General features: G+C 37.9%; 1 protein-coding gene across 2 annotated transcripts in view; it reads left to right on the plus strand.

Moving 5' to 3' along the window:
- HPRT1 (hypoxanthine phosphoribosyltransferase 1) overlaps positions 1-27,227 on the plus strand; it is a 31,310-nt gene extending 4,083 nt beyond the window's left edge. Inside the window, exons 1-9 of one of the 2 annotated variants that reach the window (XM_061408379.1) lie at positions 1,039-1,104; positions 5,001-5,107; positions 6,599-6,782; positions 15,786-15,851; positions 19,398-19,415; positions 22,158-22,240; positions 25,715-25,761; positions 25,916-25,992; positions 26,514-27,227. In XM_061408379.1, the coding sequence (XP_061264363.1) occupies positions 1,054-1,104; positions 5,001-5,107; positions 6,599-6,782; positions 15,786-15,851; positions 19,398-19,415; positions 22,158-22,240; positions 25,715-25,761; positions 25,916-25,992; positions 26,514-26,561 (681 nt within the window). In that variant the 5' untranslated portion in view covers positions 1,039-1,053 and the 3' untranslated portion in view covers positions 26,562-27,227. Of the gene's footprint in view, positions 1-1,038; positions 1,105-5,000; positions 5,108-6,598; positions 6,783-15,785; positions 15,852-19,397; positions 19,416-22,157; positions 22,241-25,714; positions 25,762-25,915; positions 25,993-26,513 lie in introns of those variants that run through there. The other variant, XM_061408381.1, reaches the window with a different exon arrangement.
- Positions 27,228-27,427: the final 200 nt, after the last annotated feature.

Here is a 27,427-nt window from a genome sequence, read left to right on the forward strand (position 1 = left end):
TCTTGTCTGTTAGGTCTCCTGCCTTAGCAGGCAGATTCTTTACCGCTATCACCACCTGGGAAGCCCGTATTGTTGGTTACTAAGAATAAAATAAAATGTATTTTATCTATTACTGTACACCTTTTAATTCACATTTTAAAACTCATTTCCTCACTTCCATTTAGTCTTGTTTAGACGCATAAACATTGTCATTTTTGGATCACAAATAGACCTAAGCCATCCAGCTCACAGATGATGAATTGATGTTGCATGTGTTATCTTCATTCTAGTTAATTTCTTTGCTTACTGTAATTTTAGATAATATATCTTTGTAATTAGACATCTTATGTACAAGCAACAACATTTTTCATGTATGAAAACCATTATTATAGATGTGACACATATAATTATTAAGAATTTGTGGCTCCAGTTTTACTGGAAAATAAAATAATTTTGATAATTTATGATAGTAAAAGATGGATTTTGGTCCTAAACAAAAGATATATAGTAATGTTACATTTTTCAGTAATCTTTCATATTAATAAAAGTGCCTTGTAGATTTTACCATTAACAAGTTTATTATAGATGAGTTAGAATTTGAAAGCTACCTTCTAAAGCTCTGAGTAGATGCAGTCAGATTTCTGAACTGAGTAAATTGTAAGTGTCTCAGAGCTATTAATAACCTATCTTTTGGCCATTTCTGGCTGAACTGGGAATCATAGAAGGAAAGATGTATCTGCAAAGAAACCACATTTTCATTTGTTTTCCACTTCCAGCCCCTCCAGAGCTCTCCCCTAAATATTTTGGGGTTGGGCCCTTCCCAAAGCCATCCAGAAGCTTCTTTGTGAGCTTGAGGCATTTTAAGTTCACATGTTGAAGCTTTAGCCACCGCCCCGCCCCACCTGCCCTGCCAAGCAGTGGTATTTGGGAAGGTAATTAGGATTAGATAAGGTTGTGGGGGTGGGGCCTTGGTCTTTGAAGAAAGACACCAGAGTTCCCAGCCCCACGCTGCCCCCAGCACACACATAGCCAGGAGAAGATAGCTGCCTACAAGCCAGGAGAAGAGGCCTCATAATGGAGCCTACTTTGCTAACCTTGATCTTGGACTTCACAGCCTCCAGAACAGTGAGAAATAAGTTACTATTACTGTTGTTTAAGCCACCCAGTCTATGATTTTTTGTTACAGCAGACTAATACACTTCTTTTAGGAAGTGTTGGTAGTAACCACTGTCCTTAGACATACAAGCTACAAATAATACCATGTAATTTATACTCATATACAAGGTTGGGCATTTCTGTCACCTAGTTGATTTAGAAGGCTGTGCTAATTCGGTGCCAGAGACATGTCAGTCTAATTTACTCAGTTTGCAATTTAGGCAACAGAATATAATACTTTATCATATACTTTAAGCTTAATATTTCTTTAGGAAGGGGTCATTGGTGCTAGGTGACCTTGGGTTCCATTTATCTTTAGTGTGTATAAGCACTTTTGATAATCACACATTTGTGGGCTTGTGGGATTAGATATGGTACAGATTATAAGCTTTAATGTGCTGTATAGTTAGTCATATATATATATTTGTCTTTTCCATTAGATTATAAACTCTTTGAAGTCTCTCAATTTATAATCATCTTTGTATCCTCCTACAAAATCTGGCATAGTGCTATAATCAAGGTGGATGCTGAATGCATTTTTATGTAATTAAATATATATGATCCCTTCCTATCAAAGTACCCACTGGATTGTTAACTAATCCATATTAGATGGGGTTAATTCATATCAGATATTAATCAATTAATATTGAGGTTCCCAGGTGGCTCAGTGGTAAAAAATCCACCTGCCACTGCAGGAGACGTATGAGACACTAGTTCGATCCCTGGGTTGGGAAGATCTCCTGGAGGAGGAAATGGCAACCCCATATATTTATAGTGAATTATAACAAAGTTGTGAATTTATGTCTAAAGTACCTCAAGTGATGCAGATTTTATGAATTTTGTTTTTGCCTTTTGGAAAGAGTTATATTGATGTATTTTTTTTAATGCATCAAATAACAAAAAAACCCTTTTACACTGAATGTGATATATAAATCGAATAGTACCAGTTGAAAATAAAACCTTTTCAATTGGAGAAAATTTGTTTAAAAATTTCATTTTTTGGCCATGCCACACAGCTGGAGGGATCTTAGTTCCTTGACCAGGGATCGAATCCGGGCACCCAGCAGTGAAAGCATGGAGTCCTAACCACTGGACTGCCAGGGAATTCCCTGAGATGGAAATGAATTTGGCATGATGACAGAATTCCTATTTGGGGCTATATCCCTGCTGATCTGTCTGTGTTAGACTGCGTGTCTGACTTGAACTCTGGGCAAAATTCACATTAGCTTTGATGGATACAAACAAGACTTGAAGTTCTTAGGATGCATGCAAAACCCATAGCCAGATACTGAGTCATTTTCACAGAAGCAGTAGTCTTCCGTGAAAGTCTTGCATGTTTCAGAGTACTGGGTGGGTCCTGGTTTATGCTTGTGACAGAGCAGTGAGTAACTGGGAGGAAGGGAAACCATTTTGGTGCTCTGGATCTTGATTTTAAAGCACTCTGAAATGGTACATTTTTCATTCTTGTCAGGTAATAGCAGATCTAGTCTGACAAGCCTGACATGAATGTTTATCCTTGCATAGGATCTAGTAAGGTCTACCTCTCCTTTTCCCAAAACTTTGATTAGATTTCAGTTTATAAAATTTGGAAAAGTAATACCTTGCTTGTTATGAAGCATTATAAAAATAATACTCACTTAAAATACTCCTGTAGGTGTCACAGATGTCCCATTCCCATTCTTTTTGTAGTAATGTCTTGTGAAATAAGCCTGATGTGAATGCTGAGTTGGGTACATTAGTACTTCACCCTAGAGGATCTAGCATAATCTTTCTCCTATACCCAAAATAGGATTTTCCCCCTGCGTATGAAAGTAATACATGTTTGTTTTTAAAACAAACCCGTATTGGCTTCAGGCTGCATGCCCAGCGAGTGCCTGTGCTCTGCGTGCTGCTGGACCTTGCCCGTGGACATGTCCCGATCCACCTGCCCAAATGACCACCAGCCTCCTGGCCACAGTTCCAGACGGAAGTGGCGTGCAATTACTACCAGTCTGACAGCACTTGAAACTCCACCAAAGTCTGGAAAACTCAGAACTCTGGGGACCGAAGGAAAGACGACATGAACTTCAAATTTCTTAAAATATAATTATCAATTCTGTGGATAATAGATGCATCTTAAAAATCTATTTTTACAATTTATTGAAAACCAAGCTACTTGTCCTTAAGCACCTAACACAGTGCTGACTGGAGCAGGAGATGCTCAATAGATAATAACTGACTTGGCAAGATTTAATTATGGTTTGACCAATATTTCTTGCCAGCTGCCAAAGTTCATGTCATCAGCTTCTTGAATGTGATTTGGAAGATATTCCATCTTGAATAAAATGTGAAACAAAATATTATAATTCTGGTTGGTGTCTTTGGAATAAGCTGTATTAGCACCACTCTAACCAACTGAGCTAACTGGCCAGGTGCTGAAGAAATTTTAAATATAATGCCGAATAGAAATTATAAAGAAACTATAATTTTTTTTTAAGTGAAATTGACAATGAAAAAAACCCAAGTCAAGATTAATGTGCAGAAAGTGGCAGGTCCCCAGTTCTTACAGTTGACCACTGTTTGGTATATTCTTGCATACCAACCTTTCTTTTTTTTCTTGTCTTCCTTTTATTTCTATTATAATTTTTTATTCATAGATTTGGTTTTAATATATCTTAGAAAATTTCCCTATGCTTTTCATATTATATATGAAAAGACATACTACCACAACTAATTAATGAGGACTTGACTTTGTAAAAAGCAATATATACTCATCGAAGACAATTTGAAATATATAGCTAAATAAAATCACTGTAACTCCACTCCCCAAGATAAAGGTTTTTGTGATTTTATTATAGTTTTTCTGTGTGTATGCGTGCTAAATCACATCAGTTGTGTCTGACTCTGTGTGACCCTAAGGAGTATAGCCCACCAGGCTCCTATGTCCATGGGATTCTCCAGGCAAGAATACTGGAATGGATTGCCATTTCCTCCTCTAGGGGATCTTTCTGACCCAGGGATCGAACCTGCGTCTCTTACATCTCCTGCATTGACAGACAGGTTCTTTACTACCAGCACCACCTGGGAAGTCCTCTGTGTGTATAGGTTCATATACAAAATTTAGAAAGCTGTACTCATAGTATGTTTCACCACCACAGGTACCACGTCCTCAGTGTTATTAATATTTTACTTTCCAGGAACTGGACATACCAAGATGACCAATATGTGGTCCTACTCAAACAATCTTAGAGTGTCTAGTATGAAGGCTCCTCATGAGTTGATTATAACAGTCTCAGAGTTATGCAAGCGTGGGTTTTTAAGGAATCACTTAGCTTCATGGTGGGTTTTTTTTCCCCTACTGTGAGATGAGACTATTTTGATTTGAGTTAGGGACCATCAATTTTTCTTGTTCACTGTGATATTTTAACTTGTTAGACTATAGTGTATTAAACATTTTTTTACTAAATTTTCAAACATGCAAAAGTGGAAAGCATATTAAAAGTATAATTGATCTCTATGTACTTATCACCTATGTTTATAATATTATCAAGATTTTGCCATATTTGTCTTAGCTATTTAGTTTTTCTTCTCTGCTGAACTAAAGAAATTTTCATGTCATTCAACTTCTGTAATCTTAACTGTTCATCTCTGAAACGTGGTTGATTTCTTCTATAACTACAATTCATTATACCTATGAAGTTACAGAAAGTTCTTGGCCACAGTCCATAGGGTCACAGAGTTGGAAACAACTGAAATGACTTAGCACATACAAGATATCTCATAATATCTAAATTTCTGTGATAGGCTAAGGTTTTTAAACATCTAAATCCAATCAAGTGTTTGTATCCTGAAATGCTCTCATTAACACAGCTGTATTTCTTTTTCAGATTAGCGATGATGAACCAGGTTATGACCTAAATTTATTTTGTATACCCAATCATTATGCTGAGGATTTGGAGAAGGTGTTTATTCCTCATGGACTAATTATGGACAGGTTAGTATGATCTCAAGTTGGAATTTTGTCTTTCCTTATATTAATTTCTGGTGTCAGCAACTGTTTTAACTAGTTGATATTTGAACATAAACTAGGCCAGCTTTTCACATAATTGATGCTTTCTATTTTAGAAGCCCTCTTGACAAAAAGGGAGGGGAGGAGAACTTATGAATAACCCAGTATAAGTCATGGTATACCGGGAATCTGTATGGAGAAGAATAAAGTAAATATTGAAGGGAAACTGGAGGAATGAACTTTAGTCACAAAGTCTTTGATTTCTCAACCCTGAACAGGGTAATGGAGTGGGGCTCAATCATGGGAAGGCAAGGTCATATTTTGATTATTATGCACACTAGCTTGAAAATTTTCTGTTAAATAAATTTCAGTGAAAAACTTCACTTTCTTTAAATGCTTGTCTTGTGTCTCTGGCTGTTCTTTTTTATTCTAAGATTATAATATTATTATAACTATATTCTAAAATATTCTGACTCTAGACGCTTAAACATGAAGAGTAAAGTTCTCTCGGTCTCCTGTACACATTTCTTCCCTACTCACTGCCTATGTATGTATACCATATATTTTAACACATGAGTATTGCTGTTGTATAGATCTACAATTTATTGGACATTTTTTCAGATTAGTACATCTGGTGCTGTGTCAATATTTAAAGGTTGCATGGCATTCCACTTTCTGGCTGTACCATAATTGATATAACCAGTTCCTTATTGATGGATGCATGATGTCTCCATTTTTTTGCTTTTACAGATCATACTAGAAGGGAACATCCTTTTACAGATATTTGGTCAGTTAACTTTATCCATGGGGAAATTTTGGGCCAAGGGGAAGGTGTTTATTGAATGTTTTGATACTGTCAAAGTATCCTCCAGAAAGGTGTATTAATTTATACTCCCAATGGTATATGAGTGTGCTGTTTTCTTCACCGTCTCTTCTAATATTGTATTATCAGAATTTGCCAGTTTGATAGGTAAAAATTGTATCTTATTTTAATTTGCTTTTTTAAATTTTTCATGATAGATCTTATAGTACACATGGATTTTGAAGGTTTTTGAAATTTTTACCTTTGCTTTATGAGCACAGATAGACTTCACAGGGGGCAGAGGACGTGTTTTGTGGAAGCTTAATCCTTTTTTTTACATTTGCAATGTATTGATTTTATTTATTTATATTTTTTTGAACTTATTTTTTAATTGAAGGATAATTGCTTTACAATATTTGTTGGTTTCTGCCATACATCAACATGAATCAGCTATAGGTTTACTGACTTGAACCTCCTTTTTTTTTTTAAATGTTTGTCCACTCCCTTCAGCTTGCAGGATCTAAATTCCCTTACCAGGGATCAAATCCAGACCCTCATCAGTGAAAACATGGAGTCCTAACCCCTGGACTGCCGGGGAATTTCCATAAAGTTTAAATGTTTTTTTTAATAATATAATTTAATTTCTATTAAGTTACTGATTTTAATTTCTGTAGGACCGAACGGCTGGCTCGAGATGTGATGAAGGAGATGGGTGGCCATCACATTGTGGCCCTCTGTGTGCTCAAGGGGGGCTATAAGTTCTTTGCCGACCTGTTGGATTACATCAAAGCACTGAACAGAAATAGTGACAAATCCATTCCTATGACTGTGGATTTTATCAGACTGAAGAGCTACTGTGTAAGTATATTTCATACATGTTTAAAATAAACATGGCATTTTTATTATGCATCCTATATGTATCAGCTTTAACTGATTATGCATAAATTCCAATTGATCTATATTAATAAATAAAAACAAAACTACATGGATTCTAAAATTCAGATTAACATGAATTTATTGTGAAGCATTATGTTTTGCAAAACCAAAAAAACCCATGGCAGCTGTAGGTTTTCCTATGTTTTGAAGCTCTTCAAACTATACTTACATGTTCATTTTACATGGTTACTGAGCTTTTCTAATATATTCCCTAGTACTTTATATCCAAGTGAATATTGTCTTTTTCAAACTAGTTGCCTTATACAGTCGCCAGTATTTATTTTAGTTTTTTTCAAACTTTTAACTTTATATTTTGTATTAGGATATAGCCTATTAACAATGTTGTGGTAGTTTCGGCTGAACAGTGAAGGGACTCAGCCATACATATACATGTATCCATTCTCCCCCAAAGCCTATATTTATTTTAACGTTTTTTTGATTTAGTTTTGGTTTTCTGGATTTTTAAAACCCCCTTGAGGAATTGCTCTTGGGACTTAGGGGATCCTCTGTTGACTGGTGGCAGATATCCTCTCTGGCGCTAGATTGACTTGCAAGGGAGTCCTAGGCATTTGGAGTTAGTTGTAAGTAATGAGGGTCAGCAGTTGTCCTTTAGGAAGCGTGTTGGAGTGCGAGCATTAGCACATTGAAGAAACCACCTTTGTGTCACATTCCCTCTGTCTGTGTCACACAGTCTCAAATGCTTCAGAATATTGACAAGAGTAAGCATTATTGATGCTTGTGGGGTGAACCAAAATCCATGTCATCTTTTCATGTGAATTTCATCATCCGTATGCTTGATTTTTATTACTTCATACTGTTGCCTTTTTTCTGGTTGCATGTTGGCATTGTAATTCCTGAGAGTTACTATTTTCCTTAAATAATAGATTTTTTTCCCTAGCTTCTTCAAGGATGAGAATGAATGTCTGATCTTTTTCTGCTTTATAAATCAGTATTGTAGGGCATCTTTGTAGAAACTTGTGTTATGTTTACACTTCCATTTGGAAATAAGGACCACTTACGTACGTTTAACTTTCAGCCTCCTTTCTTTTCGTTAATCATCTATTTGACCCAAGTTTTTGACCTTTCCCCCATTTTTATCAGTCCTGCTGGTGATTGGACAACTATTTAAGTATCATCATAGACAGTTTCCCTATCCTGTTAAAAATCTTTGTGCTTATATATCATGACATTACTTTGTAATTATAAACTCCTTTTAACTTGTCCGAATCTTGCTTGAATTAAAGACTTGCTTAAATGCAAAATCTGGATTTTTACTTAACAGAAGTTGTTTTGCTGATTTACACTAAGGTTTAATTCTAGTCAATATAACTGACTTTAATATGCTATTGCTTAGAGGCTCACAGTCCAGGGCATGATTTCTGTTTTTGATCTTCTTAAGAATCCTCCTGCCCACACACATACACATAAAAATCAGTTTTGTTGCTTTATGACTTCTACTTCATTACTGTGGAGACTTGTGCAGAATGTTCTTTCTTTGAAAAGAAAGCTCATTAAAAAATGAAGGGAGTTTAATATTTTCTTTTTAAGTATATTTATAGTCATAGAGCAATTTGAAGCAGTAGGAACATTGACATTTTAATTCTGTTTTTTTGGCTACGCCACACAGCATGCAGGATTTTAGCTCCCTGATCAGAGACTGAACTTGTGCCCCTGCAGTGCAAGTGTGGAGTCCCGACCACTGGACCACCAAGGAACTGCTAGTTTTTTCCTGGTAGTTTTAGATCTTAGAGGATTGTTAAGCTGAAGTCCTCAACTCATAAAAAGTGTTGAGATCTTGAACATAATTAAAGCAAACATTTAGGTAAATTTTCCCATAGAGAAAAATTACCTGTTCTATTTTATGTGACATTTTGTGTAGATTTACTACTAAACAATAGAAATTAGGAAAACCATATATACTTTGTTGATGTGAAGTAACATTTCTACCCTCTTTAATAATTCATCAACTTGTGGAAGATATTTACATGTGCATATTATAAAACAATTTGATGTAATCATAAAATAGGCATTTAAAATTGTTTGTAGCATCGGTAACAATGACGTTAGTGTAATCTTCACCAGTTTGAAGTAGTGAATTAATCATTAACTGATCTGTACTTATCCTAAAGAAATGCTCCATGAACTATTAAATTTCCCCGGATATATGAACAGCCATAACAGTGTTAACACAGCCTATCTAGTTTTTCTTCAGAATAAAAAGTAAATTTTTCTGATTAAAAAAAAAAACCTGTAAAAGAACATACAACCATAAAAACTTATAAAGGAATTAAATTCCAGTACCTCTTTTAATTGTAATATTTTGAAGAATTTTCTGTGCATACACACACATATTATAGTTTACATACTTTTAGACTAGCTATTCAGATTTTATTTGCTTACTGCCTAGTTGAGAAATTGCCTAGGGATTCCAGATACCATGTTTAAATCTAAGATAGCCTCGATTTTAAGATTTCCCACTACTTTTTGTACTGCTAAGAAAGAAGACACTGTCAGTTATATCTGTGAGTTGCTGGCAACTGTCATATGTCAATTTCAGGAGGTATTAAGATGTGTATATATATCCTTCAAAAATAAAATGCTATATATTAAGTGACCTTTTCTATCACTAAATATCTATGATATTTTTTAAAAAAGCAGTTAGTAACTGTGCAAATGTATTTTCTCTATTGTGAGTTCAATTTTTTAGTAATTTTTTTTACTAAAATAGTTTAATTTAAAAAAATGAGACAGCCACTATGGAGAACAGTATGGAGATTTCTTGAAAAACGAGAACTAAAACTACCCTATGACCCAGCAATCCCACTACTGAGCGTATACCTTGTTGTTTCATTGCTAAGTCATGTCTGGCTCTTTTGCGACCCCATGATCTGTAGCCCACCAGGCTCCTATGTCCATGAGATTTTCCAGGCACGAATACTGGAGTGGGTTGCCGTTTCCTTTTCCAAGAGGATATACTCTGAGAAAACCACAGTTTTAAAAGACATGTACCCCAGTGTTCATTGCAGCACCATTTACAGTAGCTAGGACGTGGAAGCAACCTCGATACCCACCGGCAAGATGAATGGATAAAGAAGTTGTGGTCCATGTATACAGTGGAACGTTAGTCAGCCATAAAGTCAGTTCTAGTGAAGTGGATCAATCTAGACCTTGTTATACAGAATGAAGTAGGTCAGAAAGAGAAAAACAGTATCATCTATTAACATACATATGGAATATAGGAAAATGGTGCTAATGAGCCTATTTGCAGGGCAGCAGTGGAGACGCAGACATAGAGAACAGACTTATGGACGCAGCGGGGGAAGGAGAGGGTGGCACGAATGGAGAGAGTAGCATGGAAACATAAATAGCCATATGTAAAATAGAGAGCCAGTGGAAAGTTGCTGTGTGGTGCTGGGAGCTCCAATCAGGTGTTCTGTGACAATCTAGAGGAGTGGATGGGGTGGGAGGTGGGAGGGAAGTTTAAGAGGGAGGGGACATATATATACCTATGGCTGATTCACGTTGATGCACAGCAGGAACACACACAACATTGTAAAGCAATTACCTTCTGCTAAGCTGCTAAATCGCTTCAGTCGTGTCCGACTCTGTGCAACCCCATAGACGGCAGCCCACCAGGCTCCCCTGTCCCTGGGATTCTCCAGGCAAGAACACTGGAGTGGGTTGCCATTTCCTTCTCCAGTGCATGAAAGTGAAAAGTGAAAGTGAAGTCGCTCAGTCGTGTCCAACTCTTAGTGACCCCATGGACTGCAGCCGACCAGGCTCCTCCATCCATGGGATTTTCCAGGCAAGAGTACTGGAGTGGGGTGCCATTGCCTTCTCCAAATTACCTTCTAATTAAAAATAAATAATTTTTTTAAAAAAGAAGAAAGCCTCAGGAGGGAAAGTTGTCAGATGAGTAAATTTTTTGTGGGCTGTAATCAAAGGAAAAATTAGCCTGATTTATGATGTGTTCAGACTAAATGGCTTACCTTAAAATGAAATTGTTCTTAGGATTTTAAATCTTGTAGAAACCTTTTTTGAGTTAGGACTTATCTCAGTGTACATTTGGGAGGGCTTCGCTGGTGGCTCAGCGGTAAAGAATCCACCTGCCGACACAGGAGATATGGGTTTGATGCCTGGGTCAGGAAGATCCCCTGGAGAAGGAAATGGCAACCCACCCCAGTATTCTTGCCTGAGAAATCCCATGGACAGAGGAAGCTGGCGGGCTACAGTCCATGGGGTCGAAAAAGAGTTGGACACAACTAAACAACAGCAACAAGACATTTGAGAACAATGAGGGGCAGAGGGATTAAGTGACTTCCCCAAGATCATGCAGGCCTTTGATTTGAACCCAGGCCTTTAATTCTGTGCAGAAGAGTCTTACTTGGGAAACTTTTTAACTGACTTGGATCCTCTGATATGGGCTTCCTATTATTTCTTCATCAGTTTTGCACGCAAAGACAATTCATTTTGCCAATTCTGGGATTTTTTTCCTCAATTATAATCAAGATTCATAAAGCTATAAGTTTCAGTCTTAATTTTGGAGGTCACTTGATTAGTAGCTTGATTAGGCCAACTGTTTAATACATGAAAGGTGCAAATTACTTATAGTGATTTGTTATTTGTAAGAAGCTGGCTCTTTGAGTGAGTTTGTTAAAGAAAAATGTAGAAAATATTGGAGTAGTTTCTTAAAGTATCTCTTCTAAGAAGAGGTCAGTAGCTTTCAATCTGTATGTATTTAGTCAATTGCTTTAAGGTATGCTTTTTTTCTCCAGAACAGTTAAAGTTTAAATGTAAAGTACCACTTTGATGTGGTTGAAAGCTTATCTTCTGTAAACCTATTTTTATATATATAAAGCAAGTGAAGTGATTTATGCCTTTCTCCTGCTTATTGAACTAAGACTATTGGACACTGATGGGGGAAAGAATTTGTTCAGTTTAAATTGGCAGGAATGGGGATATGTACTGTCCACAGTGTAAAGAAACTCTAACAGAAAGGTCAAAAGTGTGTTTTCTCATCCTTGCCTGTGGATTTTTACTTTGATGTAGTCCTTCTTGCGCAGCTTAGGTTTTATACAAGCACCCTGACTCATAGAACATGAAGGAAGTAGTCACGTTTGGCCCCATGAAACCACAAATTTTATTTTTTTAAACATGGAGGGATTTCCGTGGTAGTCCAGTGGCTAAGACTCTGCACTCCCAATGCAGGGAGCCTGGGTTCGATCCCTGGTCAGGGAACTAGATCCTACATGCAGCAACTAAGAGTTCCCATGCCACAGCTAAGACCTGGTACAGCCACATAAATAGATATTTTTAAAAAAGAAGGTTTGATAAAATGGAAACACAGACACTAAGGGTATGTATTTGTAAACCCAAAGAGCTTCTCTGGGAATTTTATGTAGTAGACAGTGACATTCTGAGTTAAGGACAGATTGGGCTCTCCCATGCCAGTACCATCATCTCATGAAGTTTGAAGTACTTGAGAGTCCCTCAGTAGTGAAATGCAGCAGGGAGACAGTGGGAACCTTGACCTAAACGGGAATGGAGGGAGTGAGGGAAATCCTTTGGGGGGGAACGGATTCATGGTTGTCATTTGTATGCGATTTGGGAACTGCTGCTAAGTTGCTTCAGTCGTGTCCGACTCAGTGCGACCCCATAGATGGCAGCCCACCAGGCTCCCCTGTCCCTGGGATTCTCTAGGCAAGAACACTGGAATGGGTTGCCATTTCCTTCTCCAGTGCATGAAAGTGAAAAGTGAAAGTGAAGTCGCTCAGTCGTGTCCGACTCTTTGCAACCCCATGGACTGCAGCCTGGGATTTTCCAGGCAAGAGTACTGGAGTGGGGTGCCATTGCCTTCTCTAGCACAGTGGACTGTAACATTTTTCGTAAATGAATGTGCTGTTTTAGCCTGCATTTTAAAAGTTGTTTGTGTTTTCATCAAAGAAGCCTTAGAAGCTAAAACCCTTGGGGCAAACACGAATATGGAGATTTAGATCTATCAGAGCAGCAGTGTCTTGCATACTTGGAGTTCTCTTGTCTGTTTCCCTATTACCGTCGCCTTTGGATCACAGGGTTTTTTCCATGATTTCATACTTTCCATACTTTTCAGTTCTCAGATCTATCCTCTGTACAAAAGGGTCAATTGAAGTTGGAGTGTAATACCAAATTTCAACAGAAGATGTCGCTGTTTACCTTGATTTGTTGTGCTCATTGAAAGCTTCAGGTTTTGTACACTTTTTGTTTTCTATTCTGTGTTTGAAACTCTAGGTTTTAGGTTAGTTAGAATAAGAGGTGGCGATGAGAAGTGATATGCAAGGGTTTTTTATATTGGAAGTCATACTTTTGTATCTTATATTCGTTTGCATCACTGTGTTCTGTTGGCCCATTTGTGTTTTTCAAAAATAACATTGCCATCAAATATGGACATGTATATAGAAGCATTCAGGCACAGCTTGTTTTATTGTGCTTCATTTTATAGTGCATTTTTTAAAATAAGTTGAAGGTTTTTGGCAGTTCTGTGTCAAGCAAGTCTATTGGTGCCATTTTTCCAGCAACACTTTTGCACTCTTTACATCTGTGAATTACATTTTGGTAATTGACACAACAGTTCAAGCTTTCATTATTATTATATTTATTATGGTGATCTGTGATTAGTGATCTTTGATGCTACCATTACAAAAAGGTTAAGACTCACTGAAGGCTCCAATGATGGTTAGAATTTTTATTTATATATATTTTGGGGGAGGTTGTACCATAGTTTCATGTTTTATTTTTAAAGAAACTGCTGATTTCCAGAGTGCCTGTACGATTTCCAGAGTGCCTGTACACTCACATGAAGTATAAATGGTCCAGTTTCTCTGCATCCTCCACAGTGTTTGCTGTCACTACTTTATTTTCTTTTAAATTACTTTTTATTGGAATATAGTTGATTTACACCGTTGTGTTAGTTTCAGGTGTACACCAGTGAGTCAGTTATGCATACGCACATGCGTGCGTGCATGAAGTTGCTTCAGTCGTGTGGGACTCTTTGTAACCCTACGGACTGTAGCCCGCCAAGCTCCCTTGTCCGTGGGATTCTCCAACTGAGAATCCTGGAGTGGGTTGCCACACCCTCCAGGGCAAATTCCGGAACCCGCATCTGGTCTCCCGGGCGGGTTCTTTACCACTAGCACCACCTGGGAAGCCCCACGTGGGCGTATATCCATTTTTTTTAGTCTTTTCACATAGAGGCCATTATAGAGTGTTGAGTGGAGTTCCCTGCACTGCACACAGTAGGTCTTTATGATCTATTTTATATATAGCAGTGTGCATCTGTCAATCCTAACCTCCCCATGTATCCCTCTCCCCCCCTTACCCCTGGTAACCCTAAGTTTGTTTTCTACATCTTTGATTCGATTTCTGTTTTGTAAATAGGTTCATTTGTACCATTTTTTAAGATTCCACATATAAATGATAACATTTTCTAGCAATAAAGTATTTTAAAATTAAGGAATGTACATTGTTTTTCAGACATAATGCTGTTTCACACTTGATAGACTACAGTACAGTGTAAATATAACTTTTATGTCCATTGAGAAACCAAAAAATTTGTGTGACTTACTTTATTGCAACATTCATGTTATCGTGATGGTCTGGAACCAAACCCAAAATATCTCAAGTATTCCTACATGTAAAAGTAGAAAGTCTTCTTATCCCTTGTCACTGGTCAGAGGTAATTGCAGTTATAAGCTTTTTTAAAATGCTGAACAGAAATGGCTTCATGGGCAGCACATTGCCCTACAACTTGGTGTTTTAGTTACTGTTGTTCAGGACAGTATGTACAGACTGTCCGATTCTTTTTAATAGCTGCACAGTATTACACTGCGTGGATGACCTTAATTTAAATAATTCCCTGTTAATAGACATGTTGGTTGTCTCCAATTTTTGTTGAGAATGTGAAAATATTCTGCATTTTCTTCTGGTCTGCTTATGGCTTTATTTTTTATGTTTAGATTGTAATCCATCTGGAATTTATTTTTGTGTACGCTATGAGGTAGGGATCATACATTATTTTTTTCCCAAATGGATTACTAGTTGATGAAACACCATTTATTGAATAATTCTTCTTTTTCTTATTGACTTGAAATAGCCATCTTTATCATGTACTAAATCCTCATGTGCTTCTGGGTCTGTTTCTGGGTTCCATTCTGTTCCTTGATCTCTTTGTCTGTTACAGCACCATTGTAATTGGCAGAACTTTGGTATGGTTTGCTCTCTGGAAGGGCAAGTCTAAGCTCTTTCATTCACTGTTCGTTCACTAGTTTTCTGTCTTGAATCCAGCACAGCTGAATTACAATCATTATCACCACCAGCTAGAGTGGGTGTGGAGCGTTCCTTTTTGAAACTCCTTAATGGTTTCTACTAGATTCTATGATAGCAGAAAACTTGGAGCCTAAGAGTTATGCTTTAAAGGACTCCTGATCAGACCTGATTTCCCAGACTGTGCTGAAGATGGCCTGGGCCTCAGCTAGACTTTTGAGGGAGATATCTTTGGAGTTGAATGTGATATAGACCAGACTCTACAGTTTGATTGACTCATGGGAATGGTCCTGGGCCAGAACCAGACACCTGTCATGCTAATAAATTCTTTCATGGTTCAGAAATTCCTGAGACTGAAGATGGGTGGCTGCTGTAATACTGCCCACTCAAAAATGCGTGTGCCCCATTTTTAGGACTCTTCAAAGCATCAAATCAGTAATGGCTAATTAGAACTTCTTAATTTTTTGTCATTCATTTCTAGAAACATAATTCTTAGAGTATCATAATGCTGTGACATGAGATAGCTAACTTCTTAAATCTCCTAGTTCCCATTTGATAACTTGAAATGTGTGTGTATTATATGGAAGGATATACATGTATATTTATACCTTTTTTTTTTTTAATTAGAACGACCAGTCAACAGGCGACATAAAAGTAATTGGTGGAGATGATCTCTCAACTTTAACTGGAAAGGTATGTATCTTGTTCTTTTTCTGGTTCTCTTAGGTGTAAGGTTAGGTTGTTTATTTGATGTTTTTCTCATTTCTTGGGGCAAGCTCATAGATAAACTTCCTCTTAGGGAAAGGTATGTATCTTGAGGGAGAAGGAAAGAACACTCCATACCAAGAGTCATACTGTGCTTTCAATCCATCACCAGGAGGCAGTTTAGATAGTTATTTATGTACTCAAACACAAGTTATTTAGCCCTTGGAAACAATCTAAGTTAGGCATCTAAGCTAGGTCATATAGCAAAGAGGCCACAGAATCCAACGTTAAACTTCAAATCTCTTGTTGCCAAGTACTGTTGGTATGCTTCTGTGGGGATCTAATTTGGGATCCTTCAAAAGAATATATGAAGGGAAAAGCCTCCTTTTTAAAAATAGATCACACATCGTTTCTTAAAAGATAAACAGTATAATGTAGTGACTGAAAGTGTGGGTTCTGGAGCTGGAGAACTTCGATTCAATGCTTGACTCAGTGCTTCCTAACTGCGTGACCTTGGGCAGGTTCTTTAACTTCTCTGTCTCCCATATGTATGGTGGGATGATACTGGCAACCACCTCAGAGACTTAAAAGGGTCAAGTGATAATAATTGTGTAGAACTTTCAGCGGTTTCTGGTAGTACGAACACTTCAAATATACTATTATTTTAAGGAATCGCAAAGAGAGTTTTAAATACATCAAAAATCTTCCAGTACAGACATTTAGCTGAGATAATAGAGCTATTAAAATATTTGAATATTATTCTTCTGATACACTGAAATGATTTTTGAGTAACCTGTGATAAATGATGGAATGCTATGATTTCTTTTTCAGCTGCCAGTTATTTTGTTTTATTTTTTTTGCTGATAGATGCAGTACCAAATATAAAGGCATAAACTTATAAAAGTTTCACAAGAATCCTGTGAGGTAGATATTATCATTCTCGTTTTATAGATCAAGAAACTTAGGACTCAGAAAGGTTGAAGGACTTGTCCAAAGTCACTCTGCCAGCAGAGTGAAAGAAAGTTAAAGTGTTAGTCGCTCAGTCATGTCTGACTCTTTGCGACCCCATGGTCTGTCCATGGGATTCTCCAAGCAAGAATACTGGAGTGGATTGCCATTCCCTTCTCCAGGGGATCTTCCCAACCAAGGGATTGAACCCAGGCCTCCTTCATTGCAGGCAGAATCTTTACCATCTGAGCTACCAGGGAAGCTGGCGAATGATAGAACTTGAATTTAAATTTAGGTCTATGTAGCTCCAAAGTTCTTTTCTTCCTCTGGTTTTTAGATTTTAATGCTTATAGCTTACTTACATGACTGAGTATCTGTAAGGCAATTTTAACATACAACACTTGTGTCAAATTCTATGGTCCCATATCAGGGTCATGCCAAACTAATGTTGTCTTCCTCAACATCTTTTGAAAACTTCAAAGGAGAAATTGCAATCTGTTGACTCTTCTCCCTTTCTGCCAGACATACCCTCCTTCCCTTTCAGCATGCTTTGTCCATATTTAGAAGTCATTTGAAGCCCTTACTCCTAGAATCAGTTTTTAGTGCTGGAAGGGACCTAGCCTTCAAAGCTTTCTGATTCCGTTCGATCTTGCCTTTCCCACCTAATGGCTGTCCCACTGCATAGCTCTGTGATCTTACAAGTTCTTTGCTTCTGAAATAACTTTGAGTAAGCTCATTTATTGTGGAAAAAAATTAAGATGCAGAAGTTGGGTGAAGTTATTTCTTAGGGGTGAGATTATGGATTATTTAGACTTTCTATTTCAGTTTGTCTCTATGAGTAGTTTTCCCTTTTTTTTCTAGTTAGTAGCTGAGAATATGGGCTTTGAACCCTGAAAACCTCTCAAGTCTATCCACTTGACTATTTTTGTAACTTTAAGCAAATCATTTGACCTCTGAGCCTCTTTTTTTTTTTTCATTTATTAAGTAAAGAGGTAGTTATTTGATATAAAATAAACTCTCAATAATGGTTGTAATTCTCATTCTTTTATTTTTTAAACAGTAATGATACCATACTCTGGATACTATAATTTTGTGTGGCAAATATTTAATCTCTCTAGACTTTGATTTGTGTAAACTGTCTCATAGTACTAAAAGTCTTTGATTATGATTTAGACAAGCTTTTGCAGCTACTTAGTATTAGAGCCAAGACTAGACTCCAGTTTTTCTGTCTCATAATTCAGTGCTGTTTTCAAACTATAACTCCATCCCATGGTTCTGATTGCCACATCAGTGAGCCAAAGTTACTGATGGGAAAATATTATCCTTCAGATGTGCTAGCTGGGCTAGAGAAAATGCTGAGCAAACCACATAGTGGGTGGTGAAACAATTATTGGTTCATTACTTGATTGCAGTTGGCCCTTGAACAACATGGGTTTCAACTGTGTGAGTCCACTCATATGCACATTTTTCCTATCAATCTGTACTACACTACTATACAATCTGTAGTTGGTTGAATCTGTGAATATGGAGGAACTGTGATACAGTTGGCTGTAAAGGTATATATGGTTTTCAAGTGTGTGGAAGGTTGGTGTCCCTAGCCTCCTTGTCATTCAAGGGTCAACTGTATATTCAATTTTCCTAAAGATTTAGGTTACAGTGTCTTTTGAGAAGAGAGAAATTAGTTGTAATATGAGAAAGAGAGTGTTGTATATGAACTATTGTAGTAATATAATGTATATTATAAAATACATGCAGTTATAAAATTACAGATTAAATAAGGTGAGGTTTAAAAAATTTCAAATGTTTCTTTCAAACCCCCCTTGATAACCACTGACTTAGAAAAGTATAGAGAACATCATACCTAATGCTATAGGTATGTGACAGAGAAATGAGGACTACAAATAAATAATATACATGAATCTTCTTATGACTGATTATAATCAGTATATGAAATGCTACCTCATTCCCAAGAATAGATAGGACTCTTCTCTACCTTAGACAGTTAAGGCAGTATTTCCTCTAAGGGTTCTTTCAGCTATAAAATTCTAAGAGGTAGAAATTGGGATAAGGGTTTATGGTAGCAGGAAGCATTGATATCTTTTTTTAGTTTAGTCCAAGAATATGAGCACATGCAGATCAATTTCAGCCTACCAAGAAAATGGGGGTTTTAATAGGATTCCATATGGTAAGTTAAATGCGTGATTTTGGAGTTATTGTACAAATTATAGTTTTTTGAATGTTGGAGTTGGAATACACATTAGTGTATTTCTACATGGGAAACTGAGGCCCAGAGAAATTTTTCAACTTGCCCAAGATTATTCTGTTTAAGTAATGGAAACTCTTTTTAAAAATTGAACATATGGGTCAAATTTTATTTTAAAAATTCCATTGCAGTGAAAATTTTATATTAAAGAGTTCCAAATCCCAACAGATGGCCCATTTGTTTAAATCAGGGTTTGATATAGTAAAGTAGGTTAAAACAAGAATTTGGAGAAATCCTTAGAGTTTGTTATGATGTGACTTAAACTATAATTGGAAACACTGTCTGATTCATTGTACTGATTTTCATTTCTCTTTTTCTTCCAGAATGTCTTGATTGTTGAAGTAAGTTTTACATATTTTTAATATGGTGTTTATGATTTTCTAACTTGGTATATGCAGTCCTAAAGGTAACCCAGGGAAAGAAATTCCTTTGCATCAGTTTTAGTGATGGGCTTGTATTATAAGGGAATGAGATCGTTTGTAAGAAGTATTTAGTAATTTATTTTTAAGTTAAATTGGATAGTGGAAACATTATGGTATATATCTTACCCCTCTCTTTTTGGCTTGGAATTTAAAAATTAAAATTACATATATCATTCCCATCCATGTATTTATGCTTCTGTTGCATATATATAACCATATACAAAGCATATCTTTTGATAATTTACATGTGAAAGTCACTCAGTTGTGTCCGACTCTTTGTGACCCCATGGACTGTACAGTCTATGACATTCTCCAGGCCAGAATATCGGAGTGGGTAGCCTTTTTCTTCTCCAGGGGATCTTCCCTACCCAGGGATCGAACCCAGGTCTCCCAAATTGCAGGCGGATTCTTTACCAGCTGAGCCACAAGGGAAGCCCAAGAATACTGGAGTGGGTAGCCTATCCCTTCTCAAGCGGATCTTCCTGACCCAGGAATCAAACCGGGGTCTCCTGCATTGCAGGTGGATTCTTTACCAACCGAGCTATCAAGGAAGCCCATAGTCTCTATATGTTCTCTCTTGCAACTTGTTATTCTCACTCAGAATTGGTTTTGAGGTTATTCATGTTGAGACATATAGAGTTACTTGACCTTAAAATCCATCATAACTTTGCAGTGTATGAATGAACCTGTTTGTTGCCCTACAAATAGGGAGCTGGCTTCCAGGTTTTCCTACTACGACAGGATTGCTGAGAGCATCCTTCTGTGAGGTCCCGTGTGCATGTGTTCCAGTTCCTTCCGGGTGCAGGCACTTAGAAGTGGAATGACTTGGTTGTAGAATTTGTACATTTTCAATTTGACTCTTACTGCCAAATTACTCATCATAGTACTATATAGAATAAATTCTCACTCTTTTGTGTCAAATGGTGTAAGGCTTAAGAGCAGCATGTGCTTAGTTGCTCAGTCGTGTCCGACTCTTTGCAGCCCCATGGGCAGAGGAGCCTGGCAGGCTACAGTCCATGGGGATCCTCCCGGCAAGAATACTGGAGTGGGTTGCCATTTCTTTTTCTAGGGGATCTTCCCGACCCAGGGGTTGAACCCAGGCCTCCCGCATTACAGGCGGATTCTTTACCATCTGAGCCGCCAGTAACCCCTAATTCATTTTTTTATTGTTATCAGGGTTCTTAGATTTTAGCTTGTAGATTAAAAAAGTAAATAAACAAGTAAGACTCTTTCCAAACGGTTTGTGTACATGAGTATCCCTGGGAACTGGTTGCTTTTTTAAAATGCAGATTCACTAATTCCACTTCAGATTGATTCATTTTTGTCTAGGGTGATGCCACTTAATAAGTTACTACAAACTAAGCAGCTTAAAACAACACACATTTATTATCTCAGGGTTCAGGGATCAGGAGCCTGAGTTCAGGGTAGCTGAATCCTCTGCCCCAGGTCTCATCAGGCTGAATCAAGGCTGGGACTCTGATCTCACCTGTGGTTCATGGTACTCTGGTACTGTCTTCCAAATTCATTCCCATTGTTGGCACAACTGAGTTCCTGTGGTTGTGAGACTGGGAGCTCCAGTTTCTTGCTAGGCTATCCTCATGTCCTAGCACATGGCCCTCTCACATGGCAGCTGACTTCTTCAAAACCAGCCGAATGTCTCTCCAGGCTGCTCCAGCCGTTTTGTGTAACACAACCTAATGACTACTCCATCATTTCACAAGTCCTGCTCACACTCAGGGAGCAGGGGATTATTCTCGATGTGTCCACTAGGGGGCAGGAGTCAGAGTCTGTCTACCACAGCCCAGAAATCTGTATTTTTCACAAATCCCCAGCCCTGATGTTTCTGATGACTTACAGCTTCATTTTGTGAGCGCTGCTTTAGACCATCTGTAGAGAATATTTTCACAAAAGAACATTAGGGTTATGGTTGAAGAAATATTTTCCCAATTAGAGATGGGTTTCTTTTGAATAACGTCCTACTTTTGACTAAATAGCTAAAATTCACTTTCATGTAAAGTCATTCTATATAGTAAAATCTTAATATTTTGGATACTTTTTGTAGTCTTTATTTACTTGGCTGCACCTGGTCTTGGTGGTGGCATGCGGGATCTTAAGTTGTGGCATGCGGGATCTAGTTCCCTCACCAGGGATGGAACCCGGGCCCCTGCATTGGGAATGTGGAGTCTTAGCCACTGGACCACCAGGGAAGTCCCTTGGATACTTTTAAGATGATATAAAACAGTGTTTCTCAGTGTGGTCTTTTAACCACCCATGTCTAAGAGTTGGAAGGAAAGCATCCTCATCTTGAATTTATGAAAAAATATCTAATCTCTTATAATGAAGGGCAGCAACCACAACTCTCTAATAAAATATGCATGTACATACTTGCATATATATTTAAACTAGCTGTCATTGACCTCTTGGTGCCTATAAAATCCAGCCCTGAGGACTGGCGTTCCTACTGCTTGCTGAGAGCCAACTGATTTTCAGATTCCAGAATATCTCAGTATGAATTGTGGTGAGAATAACTGCAGTTAAAAAAATGGCGTTATTCCAGTTATACATGGGATTTTGGTTTTTTGTGTGTGTTTGTATAATGACTGAATTTAAAGCTGTGATGGTTTTATTTGCCATTTAAATATCTTTTCTTTGTTTTGAAAGGATATAATTGACACTGGGAAGACAATGCAGACTTTGCTTGCCTTGGTCAAGAAGCATAAACCAAAGATGGTCAAGGTTGCGAGGTATGTATATAACATTTTGACATAAGCTACTTCATTTGAAAAAAGAGTACTTGCTTCTTTGTAAGGGTAAATTTTTTCAACTCTAGTTTTATCTTCAAAAAGTAATGTAATCTCAAATAAGACTCAGTAAATGTCCTTGTAAATCATTCATCATGTTTTAAAGCCTTTCAGTGCAGTTGCCTTATCGTCTTATGTTATTAATATTTGGTTTTCCAACAATATAGTAATGATACCAACTTGTCCAGGGTAGCATGGCAGAGGGTTTGGGGCCACTTTGCAAAACTGAGACCAAGGATCCTAAAGACAAGTAAGGAGGTGGAGGGAAGGGGTAGGCCTTGAAGCGCCTTAGCTCCCGCAGTCACGTGATGCAGTGGGCCTGTGTGTCGCATCTTGTAACTACATTGAAAATGGACAGTGCCTGCTTCCTTTCTTCTGGATCAACCTCACCTCCTGGTCCTACCTATGCTGTCTGGTTTTTGCTTTATTCTACCTGTGTTTATTTTATCCCTAATTAGAGTTTCACCCCGCCCCCCCCCCGACAACTCTGAGGTCAGTTGTTAGTCCCACTTCACGGATGGGGATAGCAAGGCATAGGGAATTATCCAAAAAGCACAGAGCTGGATCACTGTAAAGGTAAGATTTGAACCCAGAAACCTGGCTGAGTTTATGCTGTACTATTTTAAGTGTTTTGTCGACTGACATTCCTGTGTGGATTTTTTTTTTCATTTTTTTAAAAAATTTGACCAATCTGCAATTTTTGTGTAGGGGTCAGATAGTGATCTGCCTTTTTTTCCCCTAAATGATTATCTGGTTTTTATAAACCTGTCTTAAAGGAACAAAGTATTTGTTGAACATCTTTGAATCAGAGTAAGCCTTCCACTGAGTCATATGTCTGCAGTTTGTCCTTCGGGGCTTTTCTGATAGCTGGTGCAAGTTTATCATCAGGATTTGGGACAGGCATGATGGAAGTGCAGAAATGATGCATTCTAGTGCTCTAAGCAATTTCCTGTAAACTAGTCAGTGCACTTGCTTATTTGTCTACGTGCTTTTAGGGTTTTAAATGTCAACCTACCATGGCATGTACTTCTCTAGATATTCTTTTGTGCCTCTTTCCTGGAATATGCTGAGAAACTGAGAAAGACTGCCTCACGAGAGAGGTATTTCCTGTTGCTGGAGGTGTGAAGTAGTCAAAGAATACCTAGGTCATTTCTTAGTGATGGACTTGACCCAAGTCAGTTGTTTTTCAACCTTTTTTTCTCAATCTCTTCCTTGCCATTACATTTAATATCACAGATATATTGTGCATTTGTTTGTGTAGTGTATGTGTATTTGTGTTTTATGCATAAAGAGAGGAAACATAAAGCTTATTCTTTTTATTCAGAGCAGGGTTAAGAATGACTAGAAAGCTTTTTAACTTCAAAGTTAAATTGCAAATAAAAACTATTAACTGCGAGGCATGTCAAATGCTGCAGCCACTTTGGGAACCAGTTTGGCAGTTTCTTAAGAAACTAAACCTGTATCTGCCATACAGCTCCCAACAGCTGTACACTGGGCTTTTCTCCCAGAGAAATGCGGACTTGCATCCGCACAAAACCCATGTGTGCGTGTTCATGGCAGCTGCATTTGTAATAGCCCCAAACTGGAAAGAATGAAAATGTCCTTTGGTAGGTCGCTGGTTAAACTGTGGTCCACCCTACCATGGAATCCTACTCAGCCCTAAAAAGGAACAAGCTACTGATCCACACAATGACTTGGAGGAGGATCAAGGGACTGTTCAATAAAAGCCAATCTTAAAAAGGGCACATACTATATAATTCCGTTTATACAACCTCTTAAAGTGACAAAATGGTAGAAATGGAGAACAGATTCGTGTTTGCCAAGGGTTAGGAGGTGATGTTTGGAGGTGACTATAAATAAAGAGGTAGCAAGAGAAAGCCATGTGTGATGGAAAGTTCTGTATCCTGATTGTGGTGGTGGTTACATGAGTCCACACGTGTGATACAGTTGCCTAGAACTACACATAGATGAGCCTGCAAAGCTGGTGAGATCGGGGCAAGGTCAGTCCACCAATGTCCATGTCCTGGTTGTGGTAATTGCTACATTATGTGAAATGTTCATTGGAGGACACTGGAGAAAGGACGCAGGGATCCTCCCTGTGCATTTTTTTGTAACTTCCAATTATTTCATTCAGATCTATAGGAACATAAGGTGCTGAGTTCCCCTGAGCTCTTAGTACAGCTTGCACTGAGTTTAATGATACCTTTTCTGGATTGTTCCTGAATGAGTTCAGGTAGATGGAAGGGGTTTTGCTGTGATCGATTTGTTATTTTCTTTCTAAATGAAAACCGAGTCCAAGTGTCTCCTCTCATTACTGAAAGGAGAATCACGAAGGACTTACTAGACTATGATCTCTTGGAGTCTAAGGTTTAGGCTAGTGCTTCTCAACTTAGGCTGTACATCGTAATCACCTGAGAGTTTTTTTAAATAATTATTTATTTGATTTATTTATTTGGCTGCCCCAGGTCCTAGCCATGGCACTCGGGATCCTTGATCCCCAGCTGTGGCATGTGGAATCATGAGTTGTGGCATTGTGAACTCCCAGCTCTGATACATAGGATCTAGTTCCTTGACCAGAGATCAAACCCAGACCCCCTGTATTTGGAGCAGGAAGTCCCTCACCTGAGAATTTAAAAGTCCCTTCCCTTGAGCTTCAGATGTAATTGGTGAGGGGTATGGCTTGGGCATCTGAGTTCTGTTACATATTTTTTAAGGTTCCCAGATACTTCTGATGTGCAGCTCCTTTCCAGCCCTTTTAATATACTTATCTCTGAAGGTGTGAAATCTTGAGTTTTTTTGGGACTGCCCTTATCATATGTAAAGACTTTCAAAGAACCATTACAGGTTTTTTTTTTTTTTTAACAGCTGAAAAAATTCTGCAGGCAGCATTTGGGTTATGAAATTAGCTTTTGTAGAGTTGCCGCATCCTACCAGCAGTTTCTGCTCTCCAAAATAAATACCAGCTCCTTTAGGGTGGTAGTTTATTTATTTATTTTTTGGCTTAAGTGCCTCTTTGTAAGCCACTTATTTGTGGCTTAGGGATTGTTTTCTGGGGATTTGGGACTAAGAGCCTTTATCTTATCATCTTTGCTCATTGGCATTCCCCACCCATTCATCCTCCCAATGAGCTGCCCTTTGATGGGCATGTGGGTAGTCAGGGGGCAGCTCTCAGAACAGTCCCTTCTGTCCCAGGTGGAGATCAGTCAAGGGCCCCATCTGTAGTGTGAACTCGTTGCTGCCCCTGCCCAGCGAGCCCTGTGATGTTGCTCTCCATTTCACAGTCTTTCTTTGAGTTTGTGAAAACTGACCATAGCAGGCTAAACGGCAGATGAAACCATGTTGCAGAACACACATGTTCTCTTCTGTAATGCCCTCCGGTGTCTCCACGTGTCACATGTCACATTTTATAATTAACAGCTTGCTGATGAAAAGGACCCCTCGAAGTGTTGGATATAAACCAGACTGTAAGTGAATTACTTTTCGTCAATCATTTAACCATCTTTAACCCAAAGAAGTTTTATATGAAATGGTTTAGAGTTACTTTAGAGAATGTTTACACATATTAGATTTGAAAGTGATGTTTTCTGTATCTGAATGATGAATTATGGTTCTTTTTAGTTGTTGGATTTGAAATTCCAGACAAGTTTGTTGTGGGATATGCCCTTGACTATAATGAATACTTCAGGGACTTGAATGTAAGTAATGCTTCTTTTCTTCACTCTCAGTTTTCAGAACCCATATAAAAATTTACAAAAGGGAAGACTTGTTTTCTCTTTCCAGCACCTCATAATTCGAACAGACTGATGGTTCCCATTAGTCACATAAAGCTGTAGTCAAGTACAGACATCCTTAGAGCTGGAACTTGGCCAGGCGAGGGTGACACTTCTTGCTGGCTCAACAGTTGAACAGCTTTAATACACAATAACCGTCCCATTATTATTTCAGATGATGGATGTGGTCATAAGAAAGAAAGGAACTAGTTTCTGTCTCAAGTCACTCTCCTTCAAATACCCACCTCCTCCTCTGGAGGCAGGAATCTGGAGAATGCATTTGTGAGCATGGGTGAGGAAGATGGGGAAGGCACACAGACCTCTGTTGGTTTCACTAAAACCCCCGCAGCATAATACTGTTCATAGAAGACATGCCAAATATTGTTCTTGCCTTTTACTTCAGATGATACTTTTCTAATGTAAATTTCTCAATTTTTATTTTATAGCACGTGTGTGTCATTAGCGAAACTGGAAAAGCAAAATACAAAGCCTAAGATGAGAGTCCGAGTTGAGTTTGGAAATACCTGGCGTCCCAGTGAAATCACCAGTGACATGATCCAATGTTCTCGTTCTGTGGCCAGCTGCTTAATAGAGCTTATTGCATGTATCTCCTAAGAATTTGATCTGTTTTGTATTTTAGAAATGTCAGTTGCTGCATTCCCGAACTCTTCATTTGCACTACGAGCCTAAAGACTATCAGTTCCCTTTGGGTAGATTGTTGTTTGACTTGTGAATGAAATAGCTCTTAAACCACACCACTATTGACTGGAAATATGGAAATTGTATGTGTAAGAAACATTTGAAGAGAAGAATATATTAGTTTTTTAATTGGTATTTTAACTTTTATATGTTCAGGAAAGAACAGAAGTGACTGAATATTGTTCCCTATGCTACTGTGTGCTTAGGAAAGTAGCGAGAGGCAGTCTCGTACCCACGACAGCACTTTGAGGCATTGTTGTGTCAGAGAGACCGCATGTCCCGCAAGTGTTTCAGTAGGTTTCGGTAGTATTAACTATATTTTCTTGCTTGTTCAGATCATTTCTGGTGAATCTTTGTCAACAGTTCCTTTTCAATACAGGTCAGTAAGTTCCAAAAACCTACCATTTTTGAATTCTTCAGTGTAAAAATCCTTCAAATAAAGGCTATCTCTTTAAAGGAAATTATGCATACCTGTCATTTCTCTACAAATTAACCTAGTTTTCTGTTGGCTACCTTTTCCTTGTCTGTTAAATTTTAGTAGATAGTTTAATTGTAATCTTGACCAAACACAGCAAATAATGGTTATCTATTAAAATGGGTTGGTGGAGCTAGACCTTCTTCAGAGGCCTTAGATTTTAGACACATAGTATATAGTTTATTA

Source organism: Bos javanicus, chromosome X (genome assembly GCF_032452875.1).
Source record: "Bos javanicus breed banteng chromosome X, ARS-OSU_banteng_1.0, whole genome shotgun sequence".
NCBI classification, from domain to species: domain Eukaryota; kingdom Metazoa; phylum Chordata; class Mammalia; order Artiodactyla; family Bovidae; genus Bos; species Bos javanicus.